General features: G+C 57.4%; 1 protein-coding gene across 2 annotated transcripts in view; it reads left to right on the top strand.

The window, feature by feature from the left end:
- Positions 1-23,629, top strand: part of SDK2 (sidekick cell adhesion molecule 2) — a 241,788-nt gene extending 218,159 nt beyond the window's left edge. For both annotated transcript variants that reach the window (XM_037070049.1, XM_037070048.1), the window contains 7 exons: positions 1,209-1,370; positions 3,817-3,942; positions 7,807-7,971; positions 9,259-9,399; positions 9,665-9,803; positions 11,970-12,096; positions 22,698-23,629. In XM_037070049.1, coding sequence (XP_036925944.1) covers positions 1,209-1,370; positions 3,817-3,942; positions 7,807-7,971; positions 9,259-9,399; positions 9,665-9,803; positions 11,970-12,096; positions 22,698-23,051 — 1,214 coding nt within the window. In that variant the 3' untranslated portion in view covers positions 23,052-23,629. The remainder of the gene's footprint in view (positions 1-1,208; positions 1,371-3,816; positions 3,943-7,806; positions 7,972-9,258; positions 9,400-9,664; positions 9,804-11,969; positions 12,097-22,697) is intronic.
- Positions 23,630-24,379: the final 750 nt, after the last annotated feature.

Genomic DNA, 24,379 nt, shown 5'->3' with positions numbered 1-24,379 from the left:
CCAGGACACGTGGTCAGGTGCAGGGCTGGGAAAGGGGCCATTTCTCCAGGGCAGGAAGGAGAGGACAGGAGTCACCGGGGGAAACACAGGAGGACGGAGCGGGCGCTCACTCGTCACAGTGGCCGCCACCTGGCCGGCCCAGAGGGCTCCCCACCCTGAGAGGTGTGAGCGCCCTGCCCTTGGTCCCTTGTCCAGCAGGGGCTGGACCCCATGGCTGACTGCACACCCTCACATACTTCCTTCTGCCCCGGGACGGCCCAGCCAATAGGACCATCGAGCCCATGTGCTGCTAGACAGTGCCATCAGGCCACATGGCACCTGCACGCCTGCCTCATGCCTCCACCCCAAGTGCAGGTCAGCAGGCCTGGTGAGAAGCCAGGACCCCCCTTCCTGGAGGGCACACCAAGGCCCTGGCAGATGAGGGGTTTGCTCAGAAATGTCAAGGAGCACGTAGGTACCCAGGGCTGCTCTTCCAGGCCCTGGGGCATGCCCCACCTCACCCCAAAGGTCATTTCATTCCCTCAGGAAGCACCTCTTACACACCCCTCTGTTTATCCAACAAGCAGCTTGGGCACCTACCATGTGCCAGGTGCCCTGCTCTTTTATTTAACCTCATAACATCTGGCCTAAGATGCCCTTGATACCCTCAACAAAGTGAAGCCAGGGTAGGGGGATGCCCAACGACCCCTGGGGCCACTGTGGGTCTGAGCACAGCACCCCAGTTGCCACAATTTGGGGTGCAGTTGACAGGGGGAGCCGAGGTTGTCCCCACCATAGGGGTTGAAGCTGTCCTCACCTGGCTGCAGGTGCGCCCCCTCCAACCCTGGGCTGTGCTGTCTTCACAGAAGCACTTCCTGAAAGGTGATGCTCAGAATTCGAGTTCGGAGGGGGGAACAAAGACGGGGTGTAAAATATGTCTGCTGTACAGTAGTTAAGTTAAAGGATGGTGAAGTATTCCCCCTCTAGATGCAGAAGGATCCCATGGTTATTTAACAGACAGTATGCAGCTTTTCTCGTGCAGATTTGGCTGTGGAGACCTTTTTGCTAAGAACAGCCCATAGACTGCGGTCTGAGAAACTGTCTGCGAGACACTGCGTGTGGCCGAGGGTGCCAGCCCTGCCTCCTGCCACAGGGCTTCGGCCCCCTCACCTAGGGCACCTGCCTGTCCCACAGTCCCCACATACTCTGCTTCTCCCACCCCACAACAGGAGTCAGTAAGATCGTGACGGTGGACGTGAAGGGGAACAGCCCTCTGTGGCTGAAGGTGAAGGACCTGGCAGAGGGCATGACCTACAGGTTCCGCATCAGAGCCAAGACCTTCACCTACGGGCCTGAGATCGAAGCCAACGTCACCACGGGCCCTGGCGAAGGTAGGGGATCATCAGGCCAACATGGGAGCTGTGCCCTCCATGCACAGCATTCTGCCCCCGACGGGGGAAGAGGTGTCCAGAGCTGTGCTGGAGCTGGAGACACAGGGATGAGCAAGATGGGGTTCCTGGTGGAGCCCGTGGGCTAGGGGCCAGCAGGCACAGAGCCCACACACAGGAGAATATGCGGTGAGGCCTGAGGCAGGAGGGGCAGGGTTGGTGTGGATGGAGGTGTGGGGGAAGGTGTCTGGGCTGTGAAAGGTCACCTGTGGCATCACATGTTTCTCAGGGTGCCACTTACGTCAGAACCACTGGGGTCCTTTTGACACATGCAGGTCCCTGGGCCCCAGGGATTCAGGATCTCTGAGCATCCACCCTGGGGATGCTCATTTGAACAAGAGCTGAGGGTGACTCTTGAGTACACCCTGTGAGAGCCATGGGGGGGGGGGGCGCGGAGGCAGGAAGATGACCCTGGCAAGGCTAAAGGCAGGGGCACCCACTGTCTGCCTCCCTCCTGGACAGGTGAGGTTAGGGGGAGGGGAAGACAGGAGCAAGGCAACAGTGCACTGGGCGGCTGGAGTCAGGAGGGGAGGGGCCAGGGAGAGGAGTGCTGGGGACCAGAAAGGGAAGAGCTTCTTGGCTTAGGTTTTGTGACACCTCTTGAGGTCATCCTCGGGCTGGGGGAGTTTTTCAGGGCACCCACAGTGTTTGAGGTTTAGCTCTCCAACGTCCCGGTCACCCATGCAGGATATCCCCTCCTGAACACAGAAGCCACCCACTTCCCAGGCCACTCTGCTCCCTCCCTTTCTGATAAAGGATACAGCCCCTCCCAAACTTTCCTTGAAATCCCTCTCCTGCCCTCCTCCCTGCCCCACCCACCAGGTGTGGTCTGGGCCCCCTTTAACCCACGCCTGGCTTAGCCTGGCCCCGGAAGGTGAGCTGGGCCTGGAGAGATGGCCTCCCCTCACCTCTCACGAGGGGTTTGTCCTCCGTGCTGGTTCGGCTGGTCGCATTGCACTCTTTCTGGGCACTTCCCCCAGCCCAACCCCTGCCCTGCAGAAGTTGTCCATCTCCTGGGCTCCACTGGCACAAAGCCCACGGGACTGCAGGAAGGGCTCGCCCTGGATCCCACTCTGCCCTGCACCTGCCCCCAGCCCCTCCGTGTGCCTCTCACCTGAGCTAGCATTCCTGGGAAACAAAAGCAGGAAGAGTGCTGTCAGGGCCAGGCAGTGGCATGGGGACAGGGCCATCTGGAGGACATGCCGTTCTAACCTGAAGCCTGAAGTGTCCCAGGCCGGGGCAGGAAGTATGGGGGGGGGGCCCTCCGAGGAAGAACCGAGCTGCACCCTGCAGGTGTGAGTGAGGAGGGGTCGGAAGGGGGCGGATCAGCGCTCCCTGTGCTCCTCCCCAGGCCAGGCTACGGCTGCACACAGGAAGCTCTGGTCCAGGAGGAGACGACCGCTCCTTCTCTCAGCCCTGAGTGCTGTCCTGTGCAGAGGAGAACTCGGGGTCCTGAAACCCCCACCCCCCCTCACACCTCCCTGGGCTGTGTCGCACACCCAAGCCCTCGGCTGCCTTTGCCTGTGCCATAGGCAGGACATGCGTTACAGAAGGAAGGAAGGAAGTGAGGCCCTCCAAGGCCAGGGTCAGGACTGGCCGTGGGGTGGGCAGCGGGCTGCCGAGCTCTTGTCAGTGAGTCCCTAGCCTCCCATCCAGCCTGCCAGCTCCTGTGCTCAGAGACCTCCCGTCCGAAGCTGGATCATCAGCGTCTTCCCAGCAGGGGTCCACAGGGGCCACTGCACTGGTTCGGCCAGCCACTCACCCCCACTCACTCCCTGCAAGCAGCAGAGGCCCAGGACGTCCTGTGGCCCCCCGCCTCTTCCCTCCTTGCTGTACAGTAAATGCGGCTGCAGTTGGAGAGTTTCAGGCAGAAGGTGGAGAGACATTGCCATCATAAGGCAGAAGGGGAGATGTCAGGGGGTCCTCCCGCCCCCCAAAAGCAACCTCTTCTGATCATGAGCCTACTCTGCCACTGTCACACCCACCTTCACTGCTCCCCATCAACCTTTGCGTTCCAAAAGAGCCTTTACAGATAGGGAAACTGAGGCACCAGGGGGCTAGGTGAATTGATCAGTCACCCACTAATGGTTCTAGGTTAGACTAGAAAGCCCGGTCTCCTGACTCGGCTGCAGGAACCTGTCTGACGTCACCCAGAGACCTTCTACTGCCCCAGAACTTGGAATTCGGGGGGTGTAAGCGCCTCAGAGGAGAACGGCATCAGGTCCGGTGGGCCTGGTCTTAGATGTGTTCCTTGGGCCTCAGCATGTGCAGGGTTTCCCGAGACTCTGGCGGGTGGCTTGGGGGCTCAGGCCCCCTGCTGCAGTGCCAGGGGATGGGGCGGGCACACGTCCAGCTCTATACAGCCTTGCCCACTGTGCGCTGTTCGCAGGAGCCCCGGGACCGCCTGGCGTGCCCATCATTATGCGGTACAGTTCCGCCATCGCCATCCACTGGTCCAGCGGAGACCCCGGCAAGGGGCCCGTCACCCGATACGTCATCGAGGCCAGGCCTTCAGGTATGCCTGCCCCAGGCTGCGCCGTTGCCCCCCTGGAGCCGGAGTCCACCTCTCACTTCCTCCTTCCCGAGGAACCTCTGCTGGGTGCGCCTCTGTCGTCACCCGGGATGGCGCTTGTGCTTCTCCAGGTGAAGCTAGAGGTGTGAGTGGGAAACAGGCCACCTCTAGCTAAGGTGCACCCTTCGTTAAGGGACACCCGGAGGCCCCTGGAGAACCACACTCAGTGCCCGTAGGGACCAGGCAGGTGGAGGGGCGTTCAGGAAGCCAGAGGTGCGAAGGGTTAAGCGCCCGTGTCCTCCATGCAACCCCACGGACCAAAGCTCCGTAAGGAGGCCAGCTGTCCCCCAGAGACCTCGGCCGCCTCTTTAAGGCCTGTCTCTGCCATCACGGCTGTCTTGACAGTCCCTGCCATCGGACCAACCTCTCCTGTCAAGCCTGAAATCGAATCACAAGAACTTCCAAAGCCATCAGGCGATGAGCGGCTGATAAGTCGCTCCAGGGGCTGCGCTACACGCTCCTGTTTCACAGTCGCTGCTGACGCCCGCTTCTCCCGGCTCCCCTTACGCACGGGAGCCCTCGGCCACTGCCAGCTCCTGCCGTTGCTAGGCTTCCGAGTTAATCAGAAGCGCCGGAGTCAGCAAAGGCTGGAGGCTTGTCCTTGGTCTTCCATGGACCTGTGATTAAGCGACTGAAGTTGAGACGTTATTTAAACAAAGATTTCGCTGCCTAGCACGAGCAGCAAACAGTAGTCATAACAGGGAGTAGTCAGGCATGGCAGTAGCTAATACTTCTAATGGGGAACGTTGAAACATCCCAGTGACAAATTGTTCATTCCTGGCCGTAGCTGAGAGCTAGTCATCTCAATAGTACATACTTAATTTCGTTGGTTCCAGGAAGCAGCTACCACCCCAGCATTGCCATAATCTTAGGCTAATGATTATGGTCACTGATAGCTAATACACATAGCAGCTCAGATTCAGCATGTAGCCAGAAGGTGTGCATGCAGTTGGCTGTCTCCCCACTCCAGATGGTCCCTCCCCAGCCGTCCAGTGCCAGCCGGGTGCAGAGTTGGCCAGGAGACCGCTGCATGCTTCTAACCTGGGCCTGAGCCTGTTTTTTCCACCCAAGTTGGCCGGCCAGGGTACAAGGCTGTGGAATGTTGGCTCCAGACTGGAGTTTGGCCATGTTGATTTTCCACTGTTCCCTGGGAGGCCCAGCATGGGACCTAGCGTTCCGGGTTTGGGGGCTGTGAGTTGGCCCACACAGGTGGGACCAAGGACTGAGCACAAGAAGAGAGACCAAGCTAAGATCCCCTGAAGGATTGGGACTCAGAGCAGTAGCAGAGGGCTGGTGACGAGGATGTCAGGGGGCAAGGAAAGGACGGAGGGCCCAGGGAATGCCGGGCCTCTCCTCACGGCTTTTAGTATGGGCAGTCACCTTCCCACCTCCACGCCCCTGGTGGTATGTGACCTCACCCTCTGGCATCTTCAGGACATGCTTTTGTGCCAGGCAGAACCTACTAAACACACCCACTTTCTATGAACCATGGGCAGCCAGGCCAGGGAGACATGCACTTAAGGATTGTGGGCGATGGAACCCGTCCTGCAGATCAGCTGACTCCCAGGGCTGGAGGCCAGAGCCGCACAGCCTGACATTCCAGCAGCTTCTGGCCTGGCCCAGGTGCCCCAGCCCTACCCTTTGTTTCTGTGTGGGGCAAAACAAGGTAGCTCAGACAGTAGGCAGGAGGCCCCAGCTTCTGGGAGGCAGCAAGGTCTCAGACCAGCCCATCCATCAAGCACTGATTCAGCTGCTGATGGCTCTGGGCGCCCGGAGGGGGTTCAGTGCCAGGAGGAATTGGATGGCTCTTGGCTGAAACCCCAGCCCTGCCACATATGGCCAGGTAGCCAAGGGAAGATGGGTTTAATCTCTCTGAGCCTCAGTTTCCCCATCTGTAACATGGGTACAACAGTTCCTCCTTCCCGCTGTTGCTTTGGGCATGAAGAGTAAGGCCCTTTGAGCCATGATGCTTGATGAGGAATGAGTGCCTCTGTGGTGGGGTCGTCACCACCACTGTCATTCCTGTGACTGTCACAAATGAGAGAATTCAGAGTCATGGGAGGAAAATGGGCTTGCACCCCAACACTTAGATTTTGAGGCACGAAGCACTGACATTGAGGCACATGATGCTATGAAGAGGCTGCAGAGGAGAGATTTGCATTCATTCATTTCACACTCAGAAGATGCCTGGGCTAAGTGTGGGGCTATGCAGACAACCTGGGCGTGATCCCTGCCCTGGAGGAATGTCCCGGCCTAGCAGGAGAGAGAGAAAGAAACATCAGACAAAAGACGGCATGTGCAGGAGACGGGAGGCACCCAAAACCAAATAAAGACGGCAGAAGGTGCATCCAAGGCTTGGGACCGACAGCCTTTGGTCTTGACCTCAGAGAACAGACAGGTCCCCACAGCCGCCTTTGCATCGGAGAATCTGGGTGGGGAGGGCGGGAAGGCAACTTCAGCAGGTCCCACCCCTCTCTTGGTCCCAAATTCCAAAATGCTGATGGAGGGTGTGGCACCTCCACAAGAGTTCTTGACCAGGGTGGATCTGCAGAAAAGTGTGGTGTGGAAAACAGCCCAAATCCATTCACCCTGAGGAAGGGCGGAGCTGGAGCCGGGGAGCCTGTGGGCCTGAAAGGCAGCTCTTCCCGGAAGGAGCTAGGAAGCAGCTGAGGAAGAAGGGTGCCGGGGGAGGGGGAGGCTGGAGGGCCAGGAAGGGGGTGCAGGTGGAGTGGGTCCTGAGCAGTCGCAGCCCCCAGTCCCTGGGTGACCTCCCTGGAGCAGGTCATGGGATGAAGGACCTGAGAGCTCAACCCACTGAGGTCCTTCTAGTATCTCTGGACCCCTGGTCTACCTGAGAAGGGAACCTGACCAGGGCCCAGGTGGCTTGACACATGGGTTCCCAGGTGAGCCCCGCACTAGCGCAAGCAGGAGGGCTCGCCCCCTTTGCCAGGGCCAAGCCTGCCCCACGCGCCCCACGCAGGAGGAACACGCAGCCAGGGCCCCTCCCAATCTCTGCGTGATGCCCTAGCAGATGCTTGCCTCATCTCTTGCATGGACAGAGGACCCTAATCTTAGGCTAATAAATTTAGACAATGGAGGCTGGGAGGGCCCGGCAGGGAAGTCAGGAGCTCAAAAGTTGGGATGGCTGGAGACCACGAGGGTGGAGTACAGATGGGTCCCTCTGGCCCTCTCTGGTCCCTGTTTCTCCTCAGATCCCTGCCCCTAGGCACAGAGGGACCCCAGGACCTCAAATCCAGCTCCTCAACCAAATGCTCGTGGGCAATCCCAATTCCTTTTCCAGCTGTAAAAAAGAAGAGCCCTCTTTTTTTGTCTGATGCCACCCCTCTGTATGTTTTGAATAGGAGCGGGGATCAGGAACAGACGGCCTGCTTCAGTACAGGGGGTGGGCGTGGGGGGCATAGGCAGTACAGTAAAATCCTTGGCGGCCACTTCCAGTCATGCTGACCAGGGCTTTTTAACGCTGTGGAAGGTGGAGTGTGTCCGCCCATGAGGGCTACAGAGGTGAGCCTGTCTGTCTGGGTGTGCTATTGGTTGCTTGTGACAGGGTTTTCTGCATAGTATACCTTTATAATGCTTTATAGACATTTTAACAAAAAGACTAAAAGGATCAGATGCTGCAAACGGCATCGTTTTAAAAAAATCCCTCCTGAGGACCTCCTACATGCCACGTGCTGGCCCTCAGCGTTGACAGGGCAGAGCAGACAGGCCCGGCTCTCAGGGAGAAGCAGGCAGACAGAAGGGGGCCTCCCCCTCATGGGTGCCTCACCCACCCCTGTGCCCTCACAGACGAGGGTCTGTGGGACATCCTCATCAAAGACATCCCCAAGGAGGTGACCTCCTACACGTTCAGCATGGACATCCTGAAGCCGGGCGTGAGCTACGACTTCCGGGTCATCGCAGTCAACGACTATGGCTTCGGCACCCCCAGCAGCCCCTCCCAGTCTGTTCCAGGTACTGGCCTGTGGGGTGAGGGGTGGGGGGTGCCCTTGGATGAGGCTGGGCAGTGGGGAAGGAAGAGAGGCAGCAGAGGCCCGGAAGCACTGGGGTGGGGACCGAAGTGCACTGTGCTCTCAACGCTCCGAAGCAGTGAGCCCTGGGCCAGAGCCTGAGTCAGCTTTCGACTGTGGAAGAAGCTGGGACAATGGCTCTTTTGGGTTCCCTTTCAAGGACTCCAGAAGCCCTGGGCAGGGGGCCCAGTAGACTTGTGCACGAATCAGTGGGCCCAACATGAGAGCTTCCATGAGCTCATCACCCAGGAGATTCAAGGGCACCAGGCCATAAACTCTGTGTTTCCATAGAACCCACCCCCAAACAGACAGAATCAGCAGCCAGTGGAGCACAGCACCCAGGTGGGGTGGCCCGCCACCCACCCTTTTGTCCTCGCTGCGTTCTTCCCGTCCAGCACATCTCAGAGCTCACAAGCGACTCTAATCTCAAAACCCGTGACCTGAAGTCTAACCACTAACCACGTTAAGTCCCGGGGCTTCTTCCCTCAACACAGGAAATAACACAGAATTTCTACTCACCAAGGGAGTCTCAAACACCCGGCTGCCTCCCTTCTCCCACACACTTTCGCCCTTGTCCAGATGGATAGGACCAAATCGTGGGAAATAAACACTTGAGGACAGAAATAGAAGCCAGCCCCTCATCAGGGGGGATGAGACAGCCTGGTGCAGAAAGCATGCGCTGGGGACTGGGGAGGAAGGGAAGCCCCACCTGGAGAGACATCTGAAAGACCCGCTCAGTCCACCCTCCCAACAGCCCCACTTTCTGCTACCAGAAAAAGAGTCTGTCTCAGCTAAATGGGGGCACACTCTGCCAGGCCCACCACAGGCCAGAGAAGCACTTTTCCAATACAAAGTTGGGTCTGCCCATCAAGGTAGGTCATGAGTGGCAATGGGGAGAAAGGAGAAAGAGCAAGCACACCACCCCACCCCCACTCCAGCCTGGGGCTCTGGCAGACATCACTAATCAATCCTGGCACTCTTTCTTCGTGAGTCCAGAAGCAACCCCAGAACTCCTCTCAAGACAGCCCTGCAGGGCGCTCCATTCGTTGATCAGAGCTGGCGCTAACAACGATTGTCCCTCCCAACCTTGTCTTGGGTTCCACCTGTTCAGAGGGCACAGACCCCGCCTGCACATACACGGAGGGCAGGAGATAGGGTCTGAGCTAGAGCGGGAGACGAGGAGGCAGGAGGGGCCGAGCACCCTGGCCCTGACCCCCACCCGGTGTTCCAGCCCAGAAAGCCAGCCCTTTCTACGAGGAGTGGTGGTTCCTGGTGGTCATCGCCCTGGTCGGCCTCATCTTCATCCTGCTTCTGGTCTTCGTGCTCATCATCCGGGGCCAGAGCAAGAAGTACGCCAAGAAGACCGACTCGGGTGAGCCGGCACCCAGCCCTGCTGGCTGGGCTGGACTTCCCCGTGGCTGCCTCCCTTTCTGCAGGGGCAGGAGGGATCTCTCTCTCTCCTGGAAATGCCCAGGCTTCCTACACAATCTCCACCTCCAATTTTGGTTTCAGCTCTAATGAGAGAAACCAGGCAGCCCAGCCAGGTGGGGAGAAAGGAGATGGGGGAGGGGAGACCACCCGGTCTGAAGGAACTGGGTGAGTGATCGGTGTTGATCTGCCCCCCTTCCCCCACCCAGGGAACAATGCCAAGTCTGGTGCCCTGGGCCACGGGGAGATGATGAGCTTGGATGAAAGCAGTTTTCCTGCCCTGGAACTCAACAACCGACGACTCTCTGTCAAGAACTCCTTCTGCCGCAAGAATGGCCTGTACACCAGGTAGTGGGCTCCCTGCATGGGGTACCAAAGGATGGAGGCTTGAGGGCCAGCAGGGCCCAGGTTTGGGAGGGCGACAGAGCAAGCAGGCCATGCCCACTTGGCCTCGCCCTGTCCTGGAAACCACTCTCCACCCCAGTGAGTGGAAATGGTCAGCAGAAAGACTCAGCGGGGCCTGGGCAGCACAACCCAGGGCCAGGGGCCACAGCCCAGGGGAGGGCACACTGGGGAGGAAGTTACAAGGAGCACGGTACCAAGGGTTTCTGCCAATGACAAGGGGCAAATACCTCACACAAGTTTGCAAACCAACCCACCGCTATTAGAAGCCAACTGTTCCTAGGAACAGCCTGAAGCCATGATATTCACTTGCCTTAGAGGGAGACAGACCTGGCAAAAGTAGGCTGGGCAGACACACTTAAGTGAGAGGGGTGGGAGCTCCCTGTGGTTGCTTCTGCCCTACCTGTCCTCCTCCAGTTCTGGAAAGAGGGCTGCCTGAGTGTAGACATGTCCCCTGTGTCCTCTGTCATACCTGCTGTAGAGGTAGAACAGTTTTCTCCCACCTCCCCTTCCCCCCGCACCCCAGTCCACACTCTCAGCTTCGTCTTCAAAGGGCAGCATCTAACCCTAGCAAGGATGAGGCTGGTGGCAGGCCAGCTCTCTCCTCCTGACTTCGCTCCACCCCCAGGCCCCCTGGCCCACTCCCTGTGGCCGGCCACCCGGCCCATTTCCAAGGGCAGCGGCAGCTCACAAAATGTCTCTGTCTGGTCCCGGAGGGAAGAGGCGATGTGTGTGTTCTTCAGGAGGCTGGGGGGCCAGCTCTCACCCTCTGCCAAAGCCAGCTCTCCAAAGAAAGGGACATTTGAGGCCACGGTGGCAGGCCCAGCGTGGCCACCACAGTCTCGCCAGGCTGGCTCCAGGGCCCTGCCACATGGAACAAGGGGGCGTTTCACCGACAGCCTGGCCTCGCCTGCCTCTCACGCCCACAGTGTACGTGCGCTGTGGCCCCTGAGTGACCCTACACCACTGGGTGGACACAAAAATCCCATTTGCACCAAAGGAGCCTCAGGCTCTGGGCCCAGCTCAGCCACGGTGACACTGCCGGCCCCCCACTCACCTGCGTGTCACCAAGACAGCATTAGCCTGGCACCCCATGTTTTCCCTCCTCCGTGTCATCTATTTGCCCATCTTGTCTACATTAAGCTGCGGCTAGTGCTGTTGTCATTTTATTTTTCATATAAAGATGCACTTTGTCAACTGGAATATAATCGGTGCAGATACCGTACAGGAGGTTGGGGGTGACAGGTCTCGGGACTATTCTCAGAGCAGCGTCACTGCAGCAAACCGCTCCGGCCCCTGTGCGGATGGCTGGGGTTCAAAGCCTCAGCTCCAGGAAACCTTCCTGGAGCAGGCTGGGCAGGTGTTGGAGCATTGGGCCCTGGGCAGTGTCTCCCTTGCCCCCCATCCTGAGGGCAGAGTCCTGGTGGACCCCAGCCTTGCCCACTCTCCAGCTTCTAGGCTGCACCGTCCCCCCCGGCCCCACCATGGCAGGTGGAGTGCCCAGACACCCTGGGTGTTAGTTAGTGCTGACAATTCAGAGCCAGGGGCCACAGGGCACAAATTTCCAACAGGTGGGGCGCGACTTAGCCCTGGGGACCACTTCCCGTCTCTGAGCAGATCAGTGGCAGGAAGGGGACCGGTGCTTTTCCTTTTTCTCCCTAACCCTTGTGCCAACTACTAAAGCTCCCCTTGTGAGTTTAAGGGTCACAGGGGGAGTGGGTCTGCAGTACAGGCTTCCAGGCCTCACCTGAGGATGCAGTTCCCGAGGACTCACTCAGTGGGGCCCGGGATGCTTTGTAACATTCACTGCCAGGTGGTCCTAATACCTGAGGGCTTGGAACCACAAGTCGGGAATCTAGGTGCCTCCCCCACCCACCGTTTCCCTGGAGCTGATTCCGGAGGTGGGCCCGGCACCTTCGGCACCCCAAGCCTCCCCCACCCCAGCGGATTCCCCAGTCCACGGTCCACCTTCCCAGCCTGGGAAGAGCAGACACAGTAGGGTGAGGGATCCAGGGCCTTCATGCCTCCAGGACTCGGTGTGGCCTCCCCGGACCAGAGGAGGTATGTGGCTCTGAGTGGGGCCACCTCTCAGCCTCACCCCACTCTCCCTAGGTCTCCGCCCCGGCCCAGCCCAGGCAGCCTGCACTACTCCGACGAGGACGTCACCAAGTACAACGACCTCATCCAGGCAGAGAGCAGCAGCCTGACCGAGAAGCCCTCGGAAGTCTCCGACTCTCAGGTGAGGGGCGAGAGGGCCAGGCGCCCTGACGGGATGCGGAGCAGCCCCTCTCCAGAGCGCTGGCCTGCACGGAGGCCCAGCCTGGGGGCCCATCACATGGACTCCCTCCCCTCCTCCCCTTTATGGGAAGGCCCTCTATTGGAGGCCCAGATCTGAGTTTGAATCCTGGCTCTGCTGCTGATGAGCTGGGGCATCCTGAGTGTGGTAGAAAAAAAAAAACCTCTCTAAGCCTCAGTTTCTCTGTCTGTAGAATGGGCAGGTGTAACAACAGGCTCTCGTGGGGCTGAGATTAGGCATAGAGAAGCTTAGCATAAGGCCTGACACATGGCAACTAGTGAATAAATAGCAGCTCACATATTAAGAAGAAGACAGTGCCTCTGGGAAACACAGAGCTTTAGAGAGGCTGCCATTAGGTGGGCCACTTGGGGACACTCTGTCCCAGGCCAAGGGGAGAGGAGGCAGAGTGCATTCCAATGAAGGGATGTTGCAGCCTCCCACCCCAGCCCTCTTGGCCTTGGCCAAGCCTGGTGGTTGCCGAGGAAGGGCCAAGAAAGGCCACTGTGTCCCACGCCCTGGACCTTTTCTGCCCGGTCCTGGGAGAGGATGAGAAGAAAGAGATGCCAGCAGGGAGCAGGGCTGTGGGCCGCGTAGGAAGTGCCAGCAAGCCTGGGATCCGGCTGTGGGCCCCGTGGACTGAGGGCCTCTCGCCCACTGTTGTTTTGTTCAGTGCCAGGGTTACTGCTGGGCTGGGCAGAGCCGGGAAGGCTGGAGATAGCACCCCCGCTCAGCTGGCAGGGACAGAGACCCCGGCTTAGCCGGGCTTACTCGGGGACTCGTGTGATTCAGGTCGCAGCATCTTCTTATGAGTATTTAACTCCTTGTAGCCCCGTGGGTACAGGGACTTACCAGGCCATGCTTCCCTGAAGCAGGAGGTTTCATCTTTCTCCCCAAAGAGAGTGATGAGCATTTAGATTCTAGGCACTCAAGGTAAAATTGAAAAAGATAAACTTGCTATGCCCGTGGGGCTATAGCAGAGGACTCCCCAAGCCACGCTCCCATCTACAGACAGCAAGGCAGTGGGCAGCCAGGGGACTCGCCGTGTTGCTCTGGCCAGCCTCCCTTGACCTTCTGCAAAGGGCATTGTTAATCCACCCCCGGTGGCTGAGCGCCGACCCTTCAGGGAGCAAGTCCTCTGAGTGCAGGAGGTCTTCTCTGATGTTTCCAGAGCTTTCTTAGCCATCCCTGCGTGGGTCTAGAGGACCCTCACAGGGGATGCAGAGCTGGTCCCTGAGGCCATGCCAGGCCCCACCCCCCGCCATCCCGAGGCCATCCTTCTTTATAAGCTCCCCCAGGGTGGCAGAGACTTGGAATCCTCTGCTTAGCTATGGACCTCATTCATTCGAAACAAGCCCATCACTTGAACACTGTTTCCATAGCAACCTGGACCCAGTCACACACACCACCCCCAGGAGCACATACCCTAGTGTGAGGAGTTCTCCCCGGCTCCAGAGTCAGCCGTCCCAGCAGAATGCCCAGGCTCCCTTCCAGGTCAGTGGACCTGGCGACATTGGCATGGTTTCATGTTTGAGCTGGGAGCTGTGTTGGATTGAGTTGNGACTCACCATGTTGCTCTGGCCAGCCTCTCTTGACCTTCTGCAAAGGGCATTGTTAATCCACCCCCGGTGGCTGAGCGCCGACCCTTCAGGGAGCAAGTCCTCTGAGTGCAGGAGGTATGCTCTGATGTTTCCAGAGCTTTCTCAGCCATCCCTGCCTGGGTCTAGAGGACCCTCACAGGGGATGCAGAGCTGGTCCCTGAGGCCATGCCAGGCCCCACCCCCCGCCATCCCAAGGCCATCCTTCTTTATAAGCTCCTCCAGGGTGGCAGAGACTTGGAATCCTCTGCTTAGCCATGGACCTCATTCATTCGAAACAAGCCCATCACTTGAACACTGTTTCCATAGCAACCTGGACCCAGTCACACACACCACCCCCAGGAGCACATACCCTAGTGTGAGGAGTTCTCCCCGGCTCCAGAGTCAGCCATCCCAGCAGAATGCCCAGGCTCCCTTCCAGGTCAGTGGACCTGGCGACACTGGCATGGTTTCATGTTTGAGCTGGGAGCTGTGTTGGATTGAGTTGGGTCTATTTACTCCTAAAGCTAAGCTCCGTGAATGCTCCATATGACAGTTCTGATGGCTGTCGTATCCCCAGTGTCCTGCATGGCCCCTGGTACATGTCACTCTGCACGTTCTTGTTGAAAACATGAAAGGGACGTTAGGGCGCTGGTCACGCTGCGCAGACCCCAGCCTGAGCGTGGTTCGCGGATAAACAGATCTGTGGTTGGCCTAAAAGTTATTCCTCGTGACCAGTGCCACGACACACAGTCGAAGAGGCGTTACCCTTCCAAGTCACACTGATGGCAAAGGCCACACCCCGGGGGCTGTGCTCAGGGTCCCATGGGCATCACACTTCATAGCATTGCAGCAACTCTCCAAGGCAGGCATTAGTGGGAAACTCAGAGAGCTTAAGCGAGTTGGCTCAGGTCCACCCACCACAGGGCAAGCCCAGGGTCCCACTCCCACCTTGGAGAGCTGGAGCCCATTGGCTGGCCTTCTGACACAGAGCCCCTTGGCCCCTCGGGCCTACCCCATGCTGATGCTGTCACCCTCAGGGCAGAACTTTCTGGAAAGGCCTTAAGAACTGACTGATGAGACTCTTGAGAACAACTAACTGTGGAGTACAAAAACTAAAACTAAAAAACCCTCAAGCCCACCTTCAAAGGATAAAGAAAGACACCCAGAGGAAAGTGCTCCGGGCCCTAACATTGTTCCCAAGAAAGGTGTCCGGCATGGACGGTGGAGCACAGGCGTCACAGTCCAGCCCCGAAGAGGGCTGCTCTGCAGGGCAGCCCCAGGTGGTCATGGCTGGTGTGTGGCCTTGGGTTGGACCCCAGCTCTGCCCCTTACTGCCTCTGGATCGGGGAGGGGGTCCGCCACAGCCTCACCCACGCAGGGCAGCAGCACCATCTGTGCAGAGGGCTGTTACATGGGTTGCACTAAGAGAGAGTCGGGCCCGTGCCGTGCCCATCAGCATCGCTTGGGTCTGCTGACTCAGGAATGGGCCTTTGTCTTTGGGGCCGCTGCAGGTAGCCTGGCACGCAGGAGGTTGTTGCCAGAGCATCGTGTCCTCAGAAATGGGAGAGCCCCGGGAGAGCCTTAGAGGGTGCTGCTGTCCGTACCTATGTCCCCCCAGTCCCAGGGCACTGGTTCACTGTGCCATCGTGAAACATCCCACTGTTACAATGTTGGATGGCTTTCATACCTGTTGGTAAAGAGCCACCACCCTGAGCCCCTGAGTGTCACCAAGAGGACCCCAAGCAAACCGCTTGTCATTCTGCAACTCCAGGGTCGTGCCTGGTTCAGTGAGGGGAATGCGGGACCCTGCTTCAGGCAGCCCGCCCCCTGTGCCTCCAGTGTCAGGTCAGAGTTTGTGCCTTGACAGCTGGGAAGGCCCAGACGTCAGTGTCTGTCCGTCTGGGGTGGTGAGGGCTCTCCGATGGGGGTGGGGGTGAGCAGACACTGGTTTCTCGGCACTCATTTCTTGAGCCTGTACTCTGAGGACATAGAGGTGATGGAGATATGGTCCCGCCCCCTGGGAGCCCCTGGAGGGGACAGGCTGGACACAGAGCCGCTGGCCTCCTTCCAATGCCCCTGTTACCAATGTTGTAAGTCAGTCCTGTGGCCACTCACTCTCCCCTTGAGGAGCCGCAGGACTGTAGATAAGTTTGTGGGTGTGGGGCGTCCACCATTGCAACATTCAATCTGACACTTATGGGGGGTGTCACCTAGTCTCCTGCTCTGATGGCATGTCCTGAAGGGTCAGGGGCCACACAGGCTGGCCGCTCTGTGTCAGCTGCTCTGGAGGGTGACTTCCTGTCTTTTGAAGTCCCCTCCCCCAGGTTCTCTGACAGTGAGTCTTGCATATACCGCCTGGTTTATATTCTAACTCAGACCACCCAAAACTCACTCTCCAAAGCCGGTGGGGATTTGCCAGACAGCTCCTTGTGATATGGTAATAAACAAAAAGTCAATGTTTTTGCAAACAGACAAACATGAAGTGATGTGAGAAAGGCCATATGGGGCAGTGGTGCGGCTGGGGGGCTGGCTGTCCCCAGAGGGCACAGGGGTCAGGGTGGGGGCTGGGCCTCCAGGGCTGCAGGAGAAGGGTTCCAGGCCGCTAGGCAGGAGCCACACAAAGGCTGCGGCTTAAAGGGCCTGTGGCTTGCCTGCTGGAACTTCTGAAAATGAAGGATGGCTTCAGTCCAATTTGTTTTTTAAAGTAAGAGTCCAAGTTTGGTATAAAATGTTCATAGTTAGCACATAAGAAAAATCTCAATGGGAGAGAAATTCCAAGCCACGGCACCTTCCCTAATTGTTATTCAGGTCTTTGTGCGACCCTGGCAGCCCCGCTAAGCTCCTTGTAGTGGAATTAAGCCTATGTGGAAAAGTGAGAACAAGTTAGATTTTCTATGTGGGGTTGGCCAAAAACCGGTTGGTTCCTTTTGTAAAATGAAAGACTCGTTTTTTATTTTCACCAATAGCTGTATTGATTTGGATAGTTTGAGTATGCCAACTGTCTCCCACCATTGGCTTCTGGTGGATAAAGGCCAGGGGTGCTGCTAAACGTCTTCCAGTGCATAAGGCAGCCCCACAGCAAAGAATCATTTGGCCGAAATGTCACGAGTACCAAGAAACTTCACAAACCTCTTTGGTCCCAGCACAATATTTTTTTTGTTTCAGTTGCTTTTTCACTTTTCTTTTCTTTTTTAAGATATTATGTATTGTTTTTAAAGAGAGGGAAAGAAACATCGATATGTAAGGAGCACATTGATCTGTTGCCTCTCGAATGCACCCAGCTGGGGACCTGGCCTGCAACCCAGGCATGTGCTCTGCCTGGGAATCGAACCAGTGACCCTTTGGTTTGCAGGCTGCCATTTAATCCACTGAACCACACCAGCCAGGGCACATTTCTACCTTCCTTGAAATAATAAAGCATAGTATGACGAAAATGCTGCCTGTCCTCTCTCATCTTTAACATGAACATGGCTGCACAAAAATTTACCAATTTGGATAGGTTTGTTTTTAATACATGCTGATATGACAGCCGTCCCAATACAATCGAATACAATGGTCCTGAATGAAGTTAGAGACACCTAAGCGCTCCCAGAGCCATCGTATGGGGAAAAAAACTAAACAAATTTTTGGCCAACCCAAGAGTATGTTTGGAACACCCAATCATAATAGCGAACATTTATGGAGCCCTAGTGGGGAGCCAGGAATAACTGCAAAGGTTATTCCAGAATGGCACCACTTAACCCTCTGGGAGGCCCGGTGGGTTTGCGACTGTTTCAGATAAAGACAAGGAGGCCCCCACGCACAGCCCGGCCCCACCTCTAGACCTCCTGCACACCCATTGCACACCACGCACAGCTGGGCCCTGCAAGGCACCCGGGAGGGATAAGCACTGGATTTGCCCTCCGTGGAGCCCATTCCTTGCTTCCTTGGTGCATTTACTCAGCAACTATTTGTTCTGCCCCCGCTAAATGTACCAGGCACTGTTTACATGTGGTGGCTACAGGGATGACCAAGACAAGCTCTCATGAATATCGTATTATGATCTATTAGGGAAGACCACATATCTGTAAATAACCACATCTTCCGTTCTCATTAAAGTATGATGCCCGCTGTAACTACATTCAGGGGGAAAGTGATGAACGGAAGCCTTCCCCTTTACTGTGGTTCAGATAAAGCACTGTGAGGAATCCCGGAGGAAGGTTGTATCCTCCTGGAAGCTTACAGAGGGCTGCCTGGAGGAGGTGGCATTCCGGCTGGGTCCAGAAGTGTGGACAGGGTGGGATCATGCACAGAGGGGAGGAATGCAGGTTCGTGTTTGGCTGGAGTGGTAGTGGTGGCATCACCTCCCTCCTGCTGTGGAGTGTCCTGCCTTTTGCCAGTGTTTGCCTCTTGTCCATCAATCAGGTCTCACAGGTCTTACAGCTTCAGTGAGGCCCACATCCTTCGCTGGACCCACAGAGGCCGAGAGGCACACCAAGACAGGACAGAGGAAGCCTGGGGAAGGGAGGAGCCACATGTGGGGCACTTGCTGTGCTGAACTCTGAGCTTTATACACTCTCATTTAACATCCAACTGCCCTGCCATGCAAATGGGAAGATCCCCATTTCACAGTTGGAAACTGAGGCTCGCAGAAGTCAAGCAGCCAGTGAGGATTCAAATCTAGGTCCGGCTGGCTCTGAGGCGGTTCCTGCTGCAGCCTGGCCTCACCCAGGTGCCTGGCCTCACCCAGGTGCCTGGCCCAGGGGAGATTGACGGAGGGAGGCCTTCGCTGACCCTGGCCCCACTCCACACCCCGGGGACCTCCGGGAGGCCCCTGACCACAGGTGTCTCTGACAGCTGAGATCTGGCACACACTGGCTGTCACCTGATCTGTAAAGGCGCAGGTAGCCTAGGTGACATCGTGCCTGAGCTGAAATTTTCAAAGGACATTCGTGGGAGATTTCCAGCTATTTTAGTACAGGGAGCCCAAGACCCTGACAAAATTGAGCCTCAAGGGGGCGACCAGTGAGGGAGATACTTAGCATGCCCGCCCCCTCACCTCTGATCTTTAGCCCTGCAGCCCCTGCAGGAGGGGCCCTTGCTCCCTCAAGGGTAAGGGCATCCAAGGGGCCAGACTCACGCTGGGCTTCAGGCTGGACTGGGCTCAGGCATCTGGGACCACAGATGAGGGAGGGGCTCCTGCTTCCGGTCTGTACAGGAGCTGCACAGGGCGACCCTCTGTTGTAAGGGGCAACACATTCCCATGGGACTTTACGAGAGTCAGCAAGGTGCGGGCGCCCTGCCTGGCCCCAGGGTCTCCATGCCCATCCACAAGCCTCTGTGGTGGCGCCCTTCCATCGCCTGCTGAGTCTGGTGCAGGAATCCCTGCCTCTAGAAACCAGCAGAAAAGCAGGAGGCTTTCCTTTGCCCCCTCTCTTTTGTTCCTGTCTTTTCTGTGGAGCCCCCTCCCCACTCCCATCACCAGGCCTGGAGTCTGCACCCCGCCCCTCCCCAGGCCCCTGTAATTGCTGATTGAGTGGCTTTGAGGAGCTGTTAAGAGGCCCAGGAGCCGAAACAGTTGCCTGATTGCCTGGCGGCCTGGCGGGGCTGCCCATGAAAGGGCCCCTTTGTGCTGGGCCGGTTACTGGGAAGCTGCATTCAATTACCGAGGGCCGCGTGAGAGTTGAAAGCCCAGAATGGGAGCCCCTGTCCCCCCTCGCTTGCTTTCTTCTCTTCTCACCCCACCCCCACCCGGAGAAGAAACAGATGTTCTCAGAGATGGAGGCTGGAGAGCAGTCGCTGATGCAAAGACCCCCTCCTTTGGCTTCAGGAGAGCTGGTGGGAGGAGGCAGCCGAGAAGCTAACCCCAGGCCCATTTGGCTCCCAGCTCTTCCTTCTCTCCCTTTCCCCTCGCCCCAGGAATGCTGCCCCACAGAGCGTCTGGCACACAGTGGGTACTCAACAGATGGTAGCTGGATGGAGGGAAATGATTGGACAAATGGGCTTTGGTATCCGGAGGCTCCAGGAGGGCCAGAGAGACTAGTTATCCAGCCCCAGCCTCGCAGCCATGCCTCCCTCTGCAGAAAAGGGGGAGGGGATTGGGGAGGGGGCGGGAGCTATCTGAGCAGGGTCAACCTCCCCCCTCCTCCCCAGGCCCCTTCCCATCCCTCCTGGTGGGCCTCCAAAGCTCCACCCCTCCAGACCCACCCTTGCTCTCTCCCTAACAGTACCTATCACAGCATTCTTTCATTTGTAGCTCGCTTCACTCTGTGATCTGCGGGGACCTACCCATCTTACAGACAAGGATGCTGAGGCCAAGTGAGCCAGGGGATGGGTGCAAACTTACCTAGCCTGTAAGGAACAGAGTTGGGACTTCTCCATGCCACAGTCCCTGCTACCCCACTCACTCACTCTGGGATGGGCCCAAAATGATTCGGGGGTTCCTCTCTAAGACAGCCACCCAAGCCAGCTAGCAGGTGCCCCGCCAGACAGGCCTAACCTGCAGGGGAAACTGGGCACCCCCTTTTGCCCCCCGCCCCCACTCGCAGACCCTCGCTGCCCCTGGACCCAGGGGATCTCCAGCCTCCTGCCTCATGGCATAACCACAGCCCATTCAGACCCCTGCCTCCTGGGGCAAGTCTCACCAAAGCCCCAGGCATTATGTACCCCCCTCCCTACTCCACCCCCTCCCCACACTTGGCATATGGAACCTTCCGTCTGTTGGGGCCCCTTTGTTCCCTCCTGGGCCGGCAGCTGGGCAGTAGGCAAAGAAAGGGGCTCGCATTATGCTGCACTGCGTCCTGGGGAGCCTAGGCAGGGACTTCCCATTGTCTGGGTCCTGGGGGTTCCTGCTCGGAGAGGGGTGGGGGATGAGGAGGAGGGTTAAGGTTAGCATCAGGGACTGTGGAGGGGTGAGGAGGAGGGGGGAACCAGAGGACATAAGTTAGCGGGTCGAGTGGGAATATTTATCACTCAGAGGGGAGAGGGCTCTCATCCCCCACCTCGCGACCTCTAGGTAGGTGTGGGCTTTGGAAAAATCAGGCAGTGCTGCGCTCAAGCCCAGCTCATCATTTCCTTGGGCAAAAGTCACTAGTTATAGCACAGAGGTGTGAAAACTCAACATGGGAACGCCAGTCAGCGTTTCCCTAAGTAGCTTGTTTCGTTGGCGGTTCTGTACATCGGGGCTGTTTCTCTTGAGGGTCCAGATGCCGTGAACCAGAACAAGGGTACATTGCATCTCCCACAGCGCAGCGCGCATGGGCAAGGCACACTCTCCGGCTTCTTTACCTGCAAAGCTGGACACAGCCCATCATCCCGGACTCGTTTGTATTGGGCTCACTGGGTTTCCTTGCTACAATATTTTTCCAAAGTGAGTTTTATTGGGGCTGATGGTATTAACTTACCACCTCCAAGCACTCACTCCCTGGGCCGAGGTGAGGCGCCCTGGGCACGGTCCTCTGAGCTGTGTGTCGTTAGGGGTGTGCTGTTCACTAACATCAGTGCCTGTCTTCCAGAGAGTTCTAAGGGTGTGCCCATCTGCTGTCTTCTCAGTTGCTGGGAGCCAAGGGTGGGGGAGGGGCGCACGGTATTTTTAGCTCCACAATTCAGATCCCAATGCTCTCACACTTTGCAGCCCAGATTGACTCTTGTCTCATACTGATTCCCCAATAGGCAGATGGAGCCCATCCGAAGGACACAAAAGGACCAACCAGTTTAACAATGATCTAATACGTTACATTTCCTTTGAAAAGCTTCAGGATAGTCCTCGCGTGACAACCCAGCACTTCGGTTGATACTTTTTTCATGTGTATCGTATGCTTTTATTTCGGATCACACATGGGTGAGCAATGTCAGGAGTCTCTTCGGGTCTTATAACCTGGCCCCGGCTTTGTCCCCAGTCACGGGCGCAGTAAGTCAGAGGCTGGGCCAAGACTAGAACTCGGCATATCGCACATGCGATACTCTGCCTTGAAATGTGCCTTTTGTTATTATTCAAAGACGGTGCGGCCGACAGATCAGGAGCCAACTGCCCCTGTTCTTCACAGTTCTCAAGAAGGGGCAGGCTGCGCCACGCAGGGCCACACAGGGAAACGCCAGGGTCAGGGGCTGTTCCTGTGGTTCCCACAAGAAAGTCAAAGCAGGGGAAGCAGGCTCTGGCTAGTTTGAGTAAATTCAGGGGCCCAGGAGGGGAGGGGGCTGTCCCCTGTTGTCTGGTTCCTGGCCCTGGGGTGAGTAGGGAATAGTGGGGTCAGCACGTGAGAGCCCACTAGAGGAGGTGGTGGGCAGTGGGCTCTCGACGTGAAATCTGCTAACTGTCTCCAAGAACGGACCGGCCCTGGGAGGGGCAGTCCCTCCTGGGTCAGCAAGGCCCCGGATGTCAAAGCATCAGGAATACCAGAAGTAAAAAGACATGGTTAACGAAATCTCAAAAACACCCTGCTAAGTAAAAGAAGCCAGACGCCGAAGTCACATATTGGCTGATTCTACTTGTATGAAATTGCTGGAATAGGTAGACCCAGAGAAACAGGAAGTGGATTAGTGGTCGCCAGGGGCAGAGGTCAGGGAAGTGACCCCAAATGGGCCCAGTGTTTTACCGGAGGAGGGGGATTAAAATGTTTTGGGACTGGTTGGAGGTGACGGCTGCCCAACTTTGGGAATGCACTAAATGCCGCTGGAATGTGCGCTTTAAGCGGTTAACTTTAGGTTGTGTGAATTTCACCTCAATGTTTAAAAAAGATTGGACCTCAGGTCTTCTGATTCACATCAGAAATCCACAGGCTTTGTGCCATGATCTTCTCTGAAGGAAGCAAAAGGCAGGCCTAAGGGGGCATCATGCCCTCCGGGCAGTGTAGGGGCTGAGAGGCCCATGGCCCAGGGCTTGGAACAGGCCAAGCGGACATTCATACCCGAGCCCTCTGTGCTTCTGAGCGCTGAGCATGCAGACCTGTCCCCACTGGGCCACTGACACCCCGTTCTCTGTCCTGCCAGGGGAGTGACAGCGAGTACGAGGTCGACCCAAACCACCAGAAGGCCCACTCTTTTGTCAACCACTACATCAGCGACCCCACGTATTACAACTCCTGGCGACGGCAGCAGAAGGGGATCTCCAGGGCCCAGGCGTACAGCTACACGGAGAGTGACGCAGGGGAGCCGGACCATGCCACCATCACCAACAGCAGCAGTGTCCAGCAGGGCAGCCTCTTTCGGCCCAAGGCCAGTCGGACCCCAACGCCCCAAAACCCCCCGAACCCCCCCAGTCAGCAGAGCACCCTCTACCGCCCCCCCAGCAGCCTTGCCCCTGGCTCCCGGGCTCCAATAGCAGGATTTTCGTCATTTGTGTGACCTCCAAAGAGGAAAGAGAAAAATGGCACCAAACTCCCCCTCCACCCCTCCCCGCACCGCCTGCCAGAAAACAAAAACACCAAGAAACCAAGTCAGCTGTCCACCTCCTGAGTTTATTTTCCCAGAGATTCCAGGGCCAGCAAAGCCGGAGTGAGAAGAAGGGAGAAGAAAACCATGAGACGACATGTGTGGCCGGCAATTGGTCAGCTTCACAACCGTGGGGTTGGCTGCTCCTTTGGGGACAGTGCAGAGTTGGGGGTGTGGCTTGGGCAGACAGAAGGGGGTTAAGCCCCTGGGGAGAGGGGGGCAGAAAAGGCAAAGGGCTGGAGGCCTGCAAGGCAGACCTGACTGAAGGGAGAAGCTTCTGGAAGTCTAGCCGGCTGCCTCTCTTCCGGCCTGTGCCGGAGTCCTGGGCCCGTCACTGCCTGATGCTATGCAAGGATGGGTGTCTCTAGGCACAGCTCACCTCCTCTCTCTTCACCCAGCCACCGCCGAGTGCGTCCCTGTCCTCACCCACCACGGCCCCCCTCCCTTGCTCAACTTCTCCATCAAACACTGAGTTTATTTAGAAAACAAAAAACAACTAAGTCGTGAGAATTTGCCTAGCTAGCTCCTTGTTCCTAACATATTTTTTCTTGTAAGTCCACGGAAGAGGGCCCCTTAGGGTGCAGGAGAGCCCCTCTCCCCCGCCACTGAGCCCAGCCATCTCTTCACTTGAACTCACTGTCCTGAGCGCAGAGGAGCAGAGATGAACTAGGGGAGAGAGGAGGGGCACAGGCTGGGCTTCACTGGCGCGGTCCGGTGAAACACAGGCAGTCAGGAATGTAAGACAGCTGCTTTGACTTTCCTCTTTCCAGTTCAGGTACCATCTGCCCCAACCCCAAAGGAAGAGGGGAAAGAGAACAACTGGGACAAGGAAATTCAGCTTGCCTGGCGCTGGGGAGCTAGTGGGAGTGAGGGATGGCCGTGGCAGGCACACCTCTCTTCCTGGACAGATACCTTCCTCCTGTCACACATGTGCACGCACGTGCCACATTCCTTGCACCGGCAAGGAAGAGGGCCTGGGTCCTCTCCCAGACAAATCCCTTTGGGCTCTTCTAGCCAAATAAGACACTCACTTTCAGGTCTGTGTTCCTCTCACGCTCACCCCATAGCTCTCCATGTCTAAAACATCCGCCTCCTAAAGCACAAGGGCTCAGGGGCCCAGACCGGCAGGTGAGTCCCTGGTCCAGAGGCCAAGGCTGCTCGAGTTTGCCAATCTGCTCAGCACCCAGTTTACAAAGAGTCAAAGAGCATCCCAGCCCCCATGATGGCTTCTAGGCTTGGCT

The sequence above is a fragment of the Sturnira hondurensis genome, unplaced genomic scaffold (assembly GCF_014824575.4).
Source record: "Sturnira hondurensis isolate 20B ecotype Veracruz unplaced genomic scaffold, ASM1482457v3 Scaffold0018728, whole genome shotgun sequence".
Lineage (NCBI taxonomy): Eukaryota > Metazoa > Chordata > Mammalia > Chiroptera > Phyllostomidae > Sturnira > Sturnira hondurensis.
The sequence above is the reverse complement of the archived record's forward strand: the minus strand, read 5'-3'. Positions and strand labels throughout refer to the sequence as shown.